The sequence below is a fragment of the Sorghum bicolor genome, chromosome 3 (genome assembly GCF_000003195.3).
Source record: "Sorghum bicolor cultivar BTx623 chromosome 3, Sorghum_bicolor_NCBIv3, whole genome shotgun sequence".
Taxonomy (NCBI): domain Eukaryota; kingdom Viridiplantae; phylum Streptophyta; class Magnoliopsida; order Poales; family Poaceae; genus Sorghum; species Sorghum bicolor.
Genome location: NC_012872.2, coordinates 60,256,134 through 60,268,419, shown reverse-complemented (window position 1 = coordinate 60,268,419; position 12,286 = coordinate 60,256,134). Strand labels below are relative to the sequence as shown.

General features: G+C 48.8%; 2 protein-coding genes across 2 annotated transcripts; both read right to left on the bottom strand.

Moving 5' to 3' along the window:
• Positions 2,606 to 5,060, bottom strand: LOC8063101 (pentatricopeptide repeat-containing protein At3g09650, chloroplastic). The gene has a single exon (XM_002456145.2). It carries the CDS (start codon positions 4,905 to 4,907, stop codon positions 2,712 to 2,714), a length of 2,196 nt encoding a protein of 731 aa, XP_002456190.1. The 5' UTR covers positions 4,908 to 5,060; the 3' UTR covers positions 2,606 to 2,711.
• LOC8068055 (receptor kinase-like protein Xa21) lies at positions 5,297 to 8,056 on the bottom strand. The gene is made up of 2 exons (XM_021455932.1): positions 5,939 to 8,056; positions 5,297 to 5,823 (listed from the first exon to the last, which is right to left on the bottom strand). The coding sequence occupies exons 1-2, from the start codon at positions 7,911 to 7,913 to the stop codon at positions 5,423 to 5,425; spliced, it is 2,376 nt and encodes a 791-aa protein (XP_021311607.1). The 5' UTR covers positions 7,914 to 8,056; the 3' UTR covers positions 5,297 to 5,422.

Genomic DNA, 12,286 nt, shown 5'->3' with positions numbered 1-12,286 from the left:
TATAGGCGAAAATAAAAACTAATTACACAGTTTGGTCGAAATTGACGAGACGAATCTTTTGAGCCTACTTAGTCCATGATTGGACAATATTTGTCAAATACAAACGAAAATGCTACAGTGTCCATTTTCCAAAATTTTTCGGAACTAAACAAGGCCATGGTCAGAAAGCTGGTTCCTTTTCTTCCTCACACGCTGTTGCTTTCTTGGAAATAATGACGACTTGCTTCTTCGAAGAAACTGCCTTCAGACATACCGTGCCAACTAGCAAGCAACTTGTGTTAAATTAAGCTTCTTTATTCTACCCCCACATTGGATATATGTGGGTTTGGTACAAAGAAATCCATGTATGGACGTTAGTTGGGGGAGTTTTTTCATTTAGAAACTAACTTTAATTTTCAGCGGGAGATCACTTTATTGCGTTTTCTGTCGACAGATGCTGCTGATACTAGTACAAGATATGGGTAAGGCCGTGTTTAGTTCATGAGGGAAAAAATTTCACGACACTGTAGCACTTTTGTTTGTTTGTGGTAATTATTGTTCAACCATGGACTAACTAGGCTCAAAAAATTCGTCTTGTAAATTTCGACCAAACTATACAATTAGTTTTTATTTTCATCTATATTTAATATTTCATGCATATATCTAAAGATTCGATGTGACATAAAATTTTGAAAAATTTTAGGTTTTAGGGTGGAAATAACAAGGCCGTAACAGAACAGGAACAGGCCGGGGCCAAGAAACCATGTACTGCTCCTAAAATTTGGCGTCTGGAGCAGGACTGGAGGGCGGCATGACTGGAACAGGAGTTCATGTTACGCTGAGCCCGATAAACTTGCACGCGTTCAGATTCATGCACACGAGCACGCCATTCCACATCACGATTTTAGTCAAACATGGAAATGCTGACTGACTTTCCAAACAATGGAAAACTTGAGATTCAGGCCTTGTTTAGTTCCCCAAAAATTTTGCAAAATTTTTCAGATTCCCCGTCACATCGAATCTTTAGATGTATGCATGAAGTATTAAATATAGATAAAAATAAAAACTAATTGCACAGTTTGGTCGAAATTGACGAGACGAATCTTTTGAGCCTAGTTAGTCCATGATTGGACAATATTTGTCAAATACAAACGAAATTGCTACAGTGCTCATTTTGCCAAAAATTTTGGAACTAAACAAGGCCTCAGTGTGGCAAACTGGCAATCAAGCAAGCAACGAAGGTCAGTCGAACATAATGCGCTAGTTAGTATATGTAGTTATAGTTATATATTGTAATGTACTTATTTATGTTAGCAGCTGTTATATTTTTTTTCCCAGGAATCTGGAGGGACTTTTGCCCCTACAGTGAATTTTATTTAAATAAACTGCGTAAGTTTTAGGGGACAAAGGAAGGAGAAATTCAAAAAACAAAGGAAGAAAGAAAGAAAATAAATTTCAGTCTAGAGATTGAGTCCAATGATCAAAGGCTTCTGCGTTTGTTGAACTGACTTTATGTGTTACTGCAATTCCTTGAAGAAGATTGCCCGGCAGACTGATAAACTTGGTTGTTGTAATATTAATATAACAGGAATTATTTCATAATCTCTATCCATGATTGCTGAGAAAATGAAGCCAGGGCAAACTCCGTACTCTTATCTTTGGGCCAGGCATAATTATGTTGTTGTGTAGTTACCAAAACCTTGCATAGATATATAGGTTCTTCAGCAAGAAATTCAAGTACCTATGGTGAAAACCTGACTCGCACTGGCTATGTTGGAACTAAGGAACTCATAAAGCCGAGAAATTTGCCGATGTCATATTCCTGTACAAAATAGAGAGGCACCAAACACTTTCGCCGATCGCCTAATTTTCTCTTAAGTGTGTATGGTGGCTAGAGCACTAAGAAAAAAGAGACTCCACTTGACTATAGCTTTAACAAGCTCTAACACATTTCAAATGGACTTTCTCCTCAAAAAACACACTTCAAATGGACGTGTATGGGGATATATATAGGATCTGTTCGGTTACCTGGCTCCCTCCTAGTTCCAACAGAAGCAATTGCCTCAGGATAAGAAGTAGTAAGCATCGAATAGATCCAGTGACCACAACAGAGAAATCTCGTGCCCTTGCAACACAAACTAGCCGTTGAGCCAAGCATTATCTCTTTCGGCCTTGTTTACTTCCCAAAAAATTTTACAAAATTTTTCAGATTTCCCGTCACATCAAATCTTTAGACGCATGCATGAAGTATTAAATATAGACGAAAATAAAAACTAATTGCACAGTTTGGTCGGAATTGACGAGACGAATCTTTTAAGCCTAGTTAATTCATGATTGGATAATATTTATCAAATACAAACGAAAATGATACTATTTTTATTTTGCAAATTTTTTTGAACTAAACAAGGCCTTCCTCTAGCGGTTAGTTTGGTTCACCACCGAAGAATTTGGGTGTACTATCCAAAACTTTCGTTCACCCTTCTCCTGGTTGACGTCCCAGCTTCGCACTACATTCATCTGCACTTGCTAGTTGTTTGCCATTCTCCTTTCGATTGTAAAATGAATTATTTCTACCGTTCAGATAACAACTGCCTGCAGCAACCAAAAAAAAAAAAACTACTCCTGATTAGGTTGTACAAGAAATATGAAGTATATTTTTCCTTTTGTAAGTTTGAGAAAAATTCCCTTCATGCAGCAGGGTACAGTGCTCATAGCAGAAACGGTGGCTCAAGTCAAATTGGGTCATCGCCATCCAGCACAGGCTCGATCCGCCACTCGCTGCCATAGTAGGAGTTTGGCAGGCCGAGCCAGAACTTGAAGGCCTCGGCGGCGCGCTTGCGCTCCCGACGCCGGTCCTGGCGCGCCTGCGACGCGTGCTTGCTGGTGAACATCCTGGAGTGCATCTCGATGTACATCTTCTTGTACTTGGTCTTGTTGGGCGCGATGCCCTTCTCCTCCATGCACGCCACGATCTCCAGCGCCTTCTTGAAGAAGGCCGCCCTCACGCACACGTCCGCCAGCGCCCCCAGCAGCTCCTCGTCGGCCTCCTCCAGGCACCGCTCCTTCACCTCGTTCCAGAGCACCAGCGCCTCCCCTGGCTTGCGCGCCATCGCGACGCCCTTCGCCAGGCTGCCGTACGTCGCCACGTCCGGCTGCACGCCGCGCTCCTTCATCCTCTCCACCACCTGCTTCGCCGTCTCCACCTGCCCCAGCCGGCAGTACCCTTCCACCAGCATGTTCCACGCCGCCCTGTCCACCGTCACCCTGGGGTCCCGCTCCATCTCCTCGAACACCTTGTGCGCCACCTTGGGCTGCCCCGACACGGCGAACGCCTTCATCAGCGTCGTGTAGCTCACCGTGGACGGCGCGATGCCCCGCGACCGCATCTCGTTGAAGAAGGCTAGCGCGCCCGCGCTGTCGTCGCTGAGCACGCACCCGTCCATGAGGGTATTGTACGTCACCACGCCGGGCTGGATGCCGGCGTCCGTCACCATCTCCTCGAAGAGCTCCCTGGCCTTGCCGATCTGCAGCTGCTGGCAGTACCCCTTGAGCAGGACGTTGTAGGTGACGCGGTTGGCTGGAACTCCGTCCGCGGCCATCTCGTCCAGCACGGCGTGCGCGCGCGCCACGTCGCCCGCGCCGACAAGCGCCGACATCACCGTCGTGTAAGTCACATGGTCCGGCCGGCTCGCGGGCGCCGTCCGCGCCTCTTGCCGCATCGCGCGCAGCACGGCCACGACATCGTCGACGCGGCCTGCGTTCATGTATCCCTTCATCAGCGTGGTGTACACCCTGGCGTTGGGCGGATAAGCCTTGGGGAGCAGAGGCACCTCATCTGCGCCCAGTTCCTGTTCGCTCCCGGCAACAATGTCGTCGAGCAGCGCGGCACCCTCCTCGACGACGTCAGTCGCACCGTCGCAATCCATAGCGACAGCCCTGAGCAGTAAGCATATGTCTTTGCGCTCTTCCCGCATCGCCTGCACGATCCTCTCCGCCGTGGCGATGTCACCGAAGCCGACGAACGCGGCGACGAGGGAGTGGAAAGTGGTGGCGCAGGGGGCGAGGCCGGAGGAGAGCATGCGCTCGAGCACGCGCGCGACGAGGTCCTTTCGGCCGGCGCGCGCGCACATCTTGATGACGACGTTGTAGGTGAGCGCATCGGCGGCGGCGCTCCATTCGCTCATTGCGTCGAACAGCTGCCGGAATCGGCGGCAGTCCCCGGCGTCGGCGCAGGCGCTGAGCGCTGAGTTGAATGCGGCCGCGTCGGGGAGGCAGGAGGGGGAGACGAGCTCTGGTGGCGATCGGCGGAGGTGGCGGAGGACGGCGTCGAAGAGGCGGAGCGCCTTGGTGGGCGGCGTGAGGCGGGCGACGGCGGCGGTGTACGCGCGTCGGTCGGGGAGAAGGCCCTGGCGGAGCATGTATAGGAGGAGGGAGTGGGCGAGGCGGGAGTCGCGGGAACGGGCAGCGGCCGCGGCCGCGAGGGAGAGGGAGTTAGCGTCGAGGAGGTCGAGGGCACCGCGGGCGCGGAGGCTCTGGAGGAGGCGGGCGGCGCGGGAGAACGCGTCGGGGCCGTTGGAATTGAAGGAGAGCTGCGCGAGGAGGCGAGAGGCCGTGGTGGGGGAGGAAGGGAGGGCAGAAGGCATCGAGGAGAAGAGGCTGTAGGCGGCATCGGTGTCATGGGCGCGGAGGAGCGCCAGGAGGGCGTCGTCGGAGGCGCCATCGTCGTCATGGTCAGGTGCGTGGGTGAGTGGTGCGGTGGAGCGGGAAGTAGCTGGGGACAAGGCGGCTGCCGGATGGAGCCTCTGGTGCTGGTTGCCGGAGGAGGAAGAAGGCGGGGAGCAAGAGCATGAGCAAGAGCAGGTGGCGCCACCGGGGAAGGCAGGATGGGGTTGGAGGCGCTGGAGCGAGTAGCGCGTGCGGCATAGCATCCCTGGAGTAGGTAGTGGCTCGCCGGCAATGGACGTATGGTCGGTCTGATTTGGTCCGCCGGATGCCCGGAGGAGGGAAGGAAGAAGAAACGGCAGCAGACGAGTGGAGCGGAGAGGATGAGGATGACGTATTGACGTGGCACAACCAAATCAAACAAGCAAACCATTGGCTCCAGCTCAGCCATATCGACAGAGACGAATTCAGCTACAGACACACACGTGCATAGCCCACACATAACGGACGGTAACCGTTATATCAAATATTTAGATATATATATATAAAGTACTAAATATAAACTATTTATAAAATTAAAAACATAGTTAAAAAGTAATTTACAAGCTGAATTTTTTAAACTTAATTAATCTATAATTTAACATTAATTATTAAATAAAACAAAAATCTACGGACGAGTGAACAACAAATCTGCAGAGCTCAAGCTGCATATGGGCCTGAAACTGCAAATGCGTTTTGTAGTTGCCTGCTCCAATCACCATGCCTTCAGTTGGAGACCCAATCAGCTGGAGGATAGTAAACTTTCTCTGATCCGTGCGAGCTTGGCAGCCACATCCTTCATTGACAGCCTCTCCTCAGGCAAGTCACAGGAGCACTGTAAACCCAGGTCCAATATCTGCGCTACGCAGCTCCACCCACTGGGAGATCCAGATCCTTGGCAAGATGACCAGCTGGCGCGTTGGACATCTCCACTGCTTCTTGCCTCCTCGTCTAGAAGAAGGATGGTATGGTCCACGACATGAGCAAGTCTTGACGGAATAGCTTGGCTGACCCACTCTCTCAGGCTTAGCTCTTCGCTGAACATGGTGTTGGTGGGCTTCTTCTCAGTGATGACTTCGAGAAGCATTATCCCATAGCTAAAAACATCACTCTTCCTTGACGCTTTACCGGTTGAAGCATACTCTGTTATGCCAGTTCACAGCAAAGCAAACAAATAGCGATCGACATTGTTAGTGATGCAGCATAAGTGACGAGATAGTATGAGTTACTATCTATCAAGTTGCAGACAGTTACGTACCTGGTGCCATATAACCAATTGTTCCATGCAAGTTCCTCGAAACTATGGAAGTATCATCGCCCAACAGCAACCTTGCAATGCCGAAGTCGGCTACGCGAGCCGTCATATCTTGATCAAGTAACACATTGCTCGGCTTGAGGTCACAATGCAGGACTGCCTCCAAGTGCTCATGGTGAAGGTAAGCCAGTGCCAGAGCCACATCTAACATGATGCTCATCCTCTGGGACAATCCTAGCCCACGACGGTTACTAGGGAACAGCCACTCATCTAGGCTCCCGTTTGGCATGTATGGGAGCACTAGTGCCTTGAAGTCAAGATTGGAGCAGGTGGTGAGTATCCTAACCAAGTTTCGGTGTCGAGCCATACGAAGTGCACGACACTCAACATCAAAGCTCATAGTGGCTCTTTCCAGTTCCATGTTTAGGACTTTTATCGCCACAATTTGCCCATCATCCAGTATGCCTCTGAATACTTTCCCAAAGCTTCCAGTTCCTAGCAGGTTATCATTGTCGAAGTTATTTGTGGCACGAGCAAGTTCAAAGTAGGAGACTGTCATGTAGTTGTTTGCCTCCTCGCTAGCGACTAGCATCTTCTTTGACCTCTTGTTGACATGAGTTCTGATCAGGATGAACAAGCAAGCTCCTATTATAGTGGCTGCTACAACACTTGGAAGTATAAATTTTATGACACCAGATCGATGGCGATGGTTGGACTCATCATTTGGGCAGCGTGGGAACCCAAGGCGTGGCAGGCCACACAGTGCAGTGTTCCCTTCCAATGATTGTAGAGTGATGTTTAAGAACACACCGCCCTCTGGGATTTGTCCATACAGTTTATTGAAAGAGAGATTTAGGCTTGTGAGATAACTGAGATTGGCAAAGGACTTTGGAATTGTACCAGACAGGGAGTTGTATGAAAGATCCAAGGTTTTCATGCTACTTAGCTTATTACCAATTGCATTTGGTACTTGATCTTGGAGCATGTTCTTTGATAAATTTAGGTAGGTCAGTGTATTGAGCATTCCCAGTGAAAGTGGTATTTTGCCATGGAGTTGGTTGGAAGAAAGGTCCATAAAAGTTATTGCTTTCAGATTTTGAATACCTTCCGAGAAAGAGCCGCTCAAGGCATTGTGAGACAGATCAAGTTTCACAATATTCCCAAGACCCCATAGCCCCAGGGGTATTGCTGAAGTGAACTGGTTATTTGATAATCCTAATATTTGTAGCTGGCTCAGGTTTCCAATGCTATCTGGTATAGAGCCGTGGAGTTTGTTGTTGGACAAGCCCAAGCTAAACAACTTTGTCAATTTGCCGATGTGTACGGGGATAATCCCAGACAACTTATTGCTAGACAAGTCAAGACCTCTAATATTCTTCATTTCCGTGATTGATTTTGGAATTTCCCCACTTAATCGGTTGTCACGAAGATCAATGAACGAGATGCTGCTCTGATGTGTCGGGATACTAGGGATGTGTCCGGTTATTTGGTTCTCAAATGCTCGAAAGATCTCAAGGGAGGAGAGGTTCACCATCATAGAGCTGGGGAAGCTACCGGTAAAGTAATTATTGTTCATGACGATGTATTTGAGGCTCTTGCAACCTGACAAGTCGGCCATGAAATCGACATCTCCACTGAGCTTATTCTCATCGATGTAGAGCTCGGTAAGAGATTCCCCAAATATTTTTCGTGGAACAGATCCAGTCAGGGAGTTGTAGGATATGTCAAGGATGGAGAGCATAGACATGTTCTTGATGGAGGCCGGAATGGTACCTGTCAAGTTGTTCATTTCGAGGTTCAGCCACTGCAGCTGCGCCAACCTGCCCAGCTCCGGTGGGATCTCCCCATGCAGCTTACTCGTGGTGAAGTCTAGCACGGTGAGGCCGGTAATGTTGCTCAAGTCGGCGGGGATCTCGCCGGAAAGGTCGTTACCACCTAGGGAGATCGTCGTCAACTCCGGCAAGGTTGACAACCACATCGGTATTCCACCGGTGAAGCGGTTGTATGACAGAATGAAGTTCTATAGGTACTTGCACGCCCCAAAGCCTGGTGGCACCGTGCCGGCGAGCTCGTTTTTGTTGAGATACACGTCTTGCAACATGGGGAGGTTGAAGCTCTGGTTGTCTGTGTTAGGTTGATCTCAGGCCCAGCCCAACGGCTGGGGCCTTTTCCCTCTGGATCGCGCCCTGATCGGGGGCGCCCAACCGATCCATGGTTGGTGGGCCCCCGACGCGCTGCGCTATATAAACAGGAGTGGGGGCCGCAGGCACGGGACTTGAGGTTCGCCGTGCACACATCCCCACTCGACAAACCCTAGGCCTTCCGATCGGCAGTGCGCAGTGGCGTCGGGAAGCACCACCGCGCCGCCTCCGTTCTACTCCTACCCCGTCGTCGGTCAGTGCCGGTGGAGGCCCGAAGGACGACGTGATCTACATCGGCGCAGCACCAACACTCACGCCATGGACGTCTCCGGATCTGCTCCTTCCGCCAACGACGGTCGAAACCCTAAACTATTGATCTATATGTTTCTACTAAATTGTAATAGATCTAGTGTATGCACATATATATAAATGTCACTGTATGCATTGTTTTATCCCGAAACCCCGTTCATCCTATTGCTAGTAGATCCTGTAGATCTATCAATGGTATCAGCCGATCTAGTAATAGATCGGGGTTTTCGGGTTTTACCCAGCAAGAACAGCAAGTAGAAGGAGAGGATTTTCGAATTCCTAACCCTAGCGCTCAGATCCAAAACCCCAACCCTAGCACAAGAACCAGATCAGGGAAGGGGATTTCAAAACCCTAACCCTAAACAGCAAGGGGAAGGAGTACCCTTACCTGGGACTCACCTATCCCGACCTCGTCTCCGGCCGTTTCTCCATTACGGGCGGGACGCACGGGCAAGCTCAGGGCACCGCACACGAAACGCTCGACGGCGGCGCGCTCCGCAGTGAGCGAGCGCGCGCACCGGCGAGCGACCCGTTAGCGGCGCCATCTCCTTCTCCGGCCGGTAGCGTTCTGCTGTGGGGCGCGGTGTGGGCTGGGGAGAAAAGCACAGAGAAAGAGAAAGAAAGGCACCAGCGGCTCCTTCTCACCGGCGTCGGGCCACCTCGGCCGCGGCTGCTGCAGGCGCTGTGCGCCGTCAAGAAGCAAGAGAGAGAGGGCGACGGCGGTGGCCCTGCTGCCGGGCACGGTGCCGGCGGCGGCGGCTCCCTGCTGTCCATGCGCTGAGAGAGAGAGACAGAGAGAAGAGAGAGAGGGTGCAGGCAAGAATGGCTAGGGTTTTCGGGTGTAGCAAGCTGGATGGGGTTTTTGATCACCCGATATCCAAGCACAGCCGTCGGATCTCATCCAATGGCTGAGATTGGCCAGAAACGATGTTGGGCCGCTTTCGGCCCAGGCGGGGGCGAGCTTTCCCGGCCCAGGCCCAGGTTGCGGCCTGGGCGCGGGGGAGGAGCGAGCGGGTGGGCCATTTCCCCTACTGGGCCGCCAGCCGAAGCAAACAAAAAAAAACGACTGGGCCTGGGCGCTGCGCGCTGCTGGGCCAGCGCCTGAGCTGCTAGCCGCGGACCGCAAGTGGCCATGGGCCAAATGGTTGGCCGCGGCCCGTCTAAGCATGTAACTCCCTTTTACATTCTATTATATTTTCAGAAGCATTTAAATATTTATTTAGCTCAGTTTTAAATTCTATTTAATTTGCACCAACGTGTATATTAATTAGAAAGCACAGTCAGCTAGCTATGCTTCTGAAAATAGCAAGTAAATTAATGTTTTTCCGCTGCGCAAGTTATTATTTCGTTCTCATATTAAATTGAACCAACGAGATATTTAATTTGAGACACGAGTTTTAAAGCCTAGAATCTTTTGTGATGTTGTTATTTTTTGACCAACGTTAATAATAGCAATATTGCAAATTCCGAGTTCTATTTTTATGCATTTATTCTATTCTGCCCAACGGTGATTAGAATTTATGTAGAGAGTTAATTTTTGTATATCTTGATTTTGACCAACGTTAAATTAAGATATGCAATTATTTTTTCTAGATTTAATGTCAATGTTCTCACTATTTTCTCATATTTAATTTCAGACCAAGCACTCAATGCGATGCACTTCATTAGTGCAATCCCAAAGCTGACGGGACAGAACTATGTTCTGTGGCGCGAGGAACTTGATGCAGCTCTAGCACTTGCTGAGATAGATTTGGCTCTTCAGGAGCCAAAGCCCACTGAGCCAGAGGAGCCCGAAAGGGCTCAGAATGAGACCGATGAAGCTTTTGCTAATCGGAAGCGAGACTTTGCTCCCATCAGAGCAAAGTATGATCTTGAGAAGTACAAGTGGGAAAAGTCAAACCGCAAGTGCAAGATTGTCATCAAGAAAACCATCACAGAGGGCCTAAGAGGTGCCATCCCAGAATGTGAGACAGCAAAAGAATACCTTGAGAAAGTGAAGAATCAGTTTACTGGTTCAACCAAAGCCCATGCTTCCACCCTGATCCAGAAACTCACTAACATGAGGTTCACAGGGGGGAGTGTGAGAGAGCACATTCTGAGCATGAGCACCATGGCAGCCAAGTTAGAGAAGCTAAAGATGCCCCTTGCTGATGGTTTCCTCATTCACCTAGCTCTAAACTCACTTCCTAAAGAGTATGAGACATTTGTTGTTAACTACAACACACAGCCAGAGGAGTGGGATTTAGAGAAGGTGATTGCTATGTGTGTGCAAGAGGAAGAAAGGCTCAAGAATGCAAATGGTAGTTCTGTGAACTTTGTGAAAGGAAAGAACAAGAAGCCATTCTACAACAAGAAAGCTCCAGATGCCTCCACCTCCCAGAACAAGGGAGGAAGCACTTCACAGCCTAAAGCACACCCAAAGCAAGACAACCAGCACAGGCAGGAGGACCCGGATCGCTGTAGATGGTGTAATGAAACAGGGCATTGGAAGCATGACTGCCCTAAGTTCATGAAACATTGCATAGTGAAAGGTGAGGACATTATAACTTTTGTTGATGAATCCTTATATCTAAGTTATGCTAGATCCACATGGTGGATTGACTCAGGTGCAACTGTTCATGTTGCAAACTCTTTGCAGGGATTCAGTGGAGGGAGAACCCTTCAAAGAGGAGAAAGACAGATTAAGGTGGCCACTGGTGTTGAAGCTGAAGTTCAAGCTATAGGAAATTTATCTCTAGATTTAGCTAGTGGCTTCACCCTTGAGTTGCATGATGTTCTTTATGTTCCCTCTTTAGCTAGAAATTTAATTTCAGTTTCATGTTTGTCAGACTATGGTTTTGATTGCCATTTCAGCAAGAATGATTGTAAGCTACAGTTAAATAATAAATGTGTGGGTCTTGCCTTCCGACAAGACAAACTTTATTTATTATCTTTGTCTGAGAATGTGAATGCTGAATGTAATAATGCTGAGAATGCAATACCCGCAGCTGCTAGCAAGAAAAGAAAGAGAATTGATTCCTCATCGAAATTATGGCACTGTCGTTTAGGCCATATTTCGAGGGGGAGAATAGAACGCTTAGTCAAAGAATCAATCCTCCCACCATTAGAACTCTCAGAGTTAGAGCAATGCGTTGATTGCATTAAAGGCAAGTTAGTAAAGAACATAAAGAAAGGCGCTAAGCGAAGCATGGGAGTACTAGAATTGATCCACACAGACATCTGTGGACCTTTTCCAGTGACATCTGTGGATGGTTTTGATTCCTTCATCACATTCACAGATGACTACTCTCGTTTTGGATACATCTATCCAATCAAAGAACGCTCAGAAGCTTTAGACAAATTTAAGATATTCAAGGCTAAGGTTGAAAACCAACTAGACAGAAAAATCAAAGTAGTAAGATCTGACCGTGGGGGGGAGTACTACGGTCGACATACCCCTTATGGACAAGTTCCTGGACCTTTTGCAAGGTTCTTACAGGAAAATGGCATAGTAGCCCAGTATTCAATGCCAGGGGACCCTCAGCAGAATGGAGTAGCAGAAAGGCGTAACCGTACTCTAATGGATATGGTGCGCAGCATGATGAGCTACTCCACTCTGCCATTGAGTCTATGGATGGAGGCCTTAAAAACCGCCATTCATATTCTCAACAGAGTTCCAAGCAAGTCAGTACTTAAAACCCCGTATGAGTTGTGGACCGGTAGGAAACCCTCAGTCAACCATCTACGTGTCTGGGGGAGCCCTGCTGAAGCAAAAGTATTTAACCCAAACATAGGAAAGCTAGACCCCAAAACAGTAAGTTGTCATTTCATTGGCTATCCAGAAAAGTCGAAAGGTTATCGTTTCTACTGCCCTGGTAGACATACCAAGTTTGTGGAAACGAGACACGCTAGTTTTCTAGAA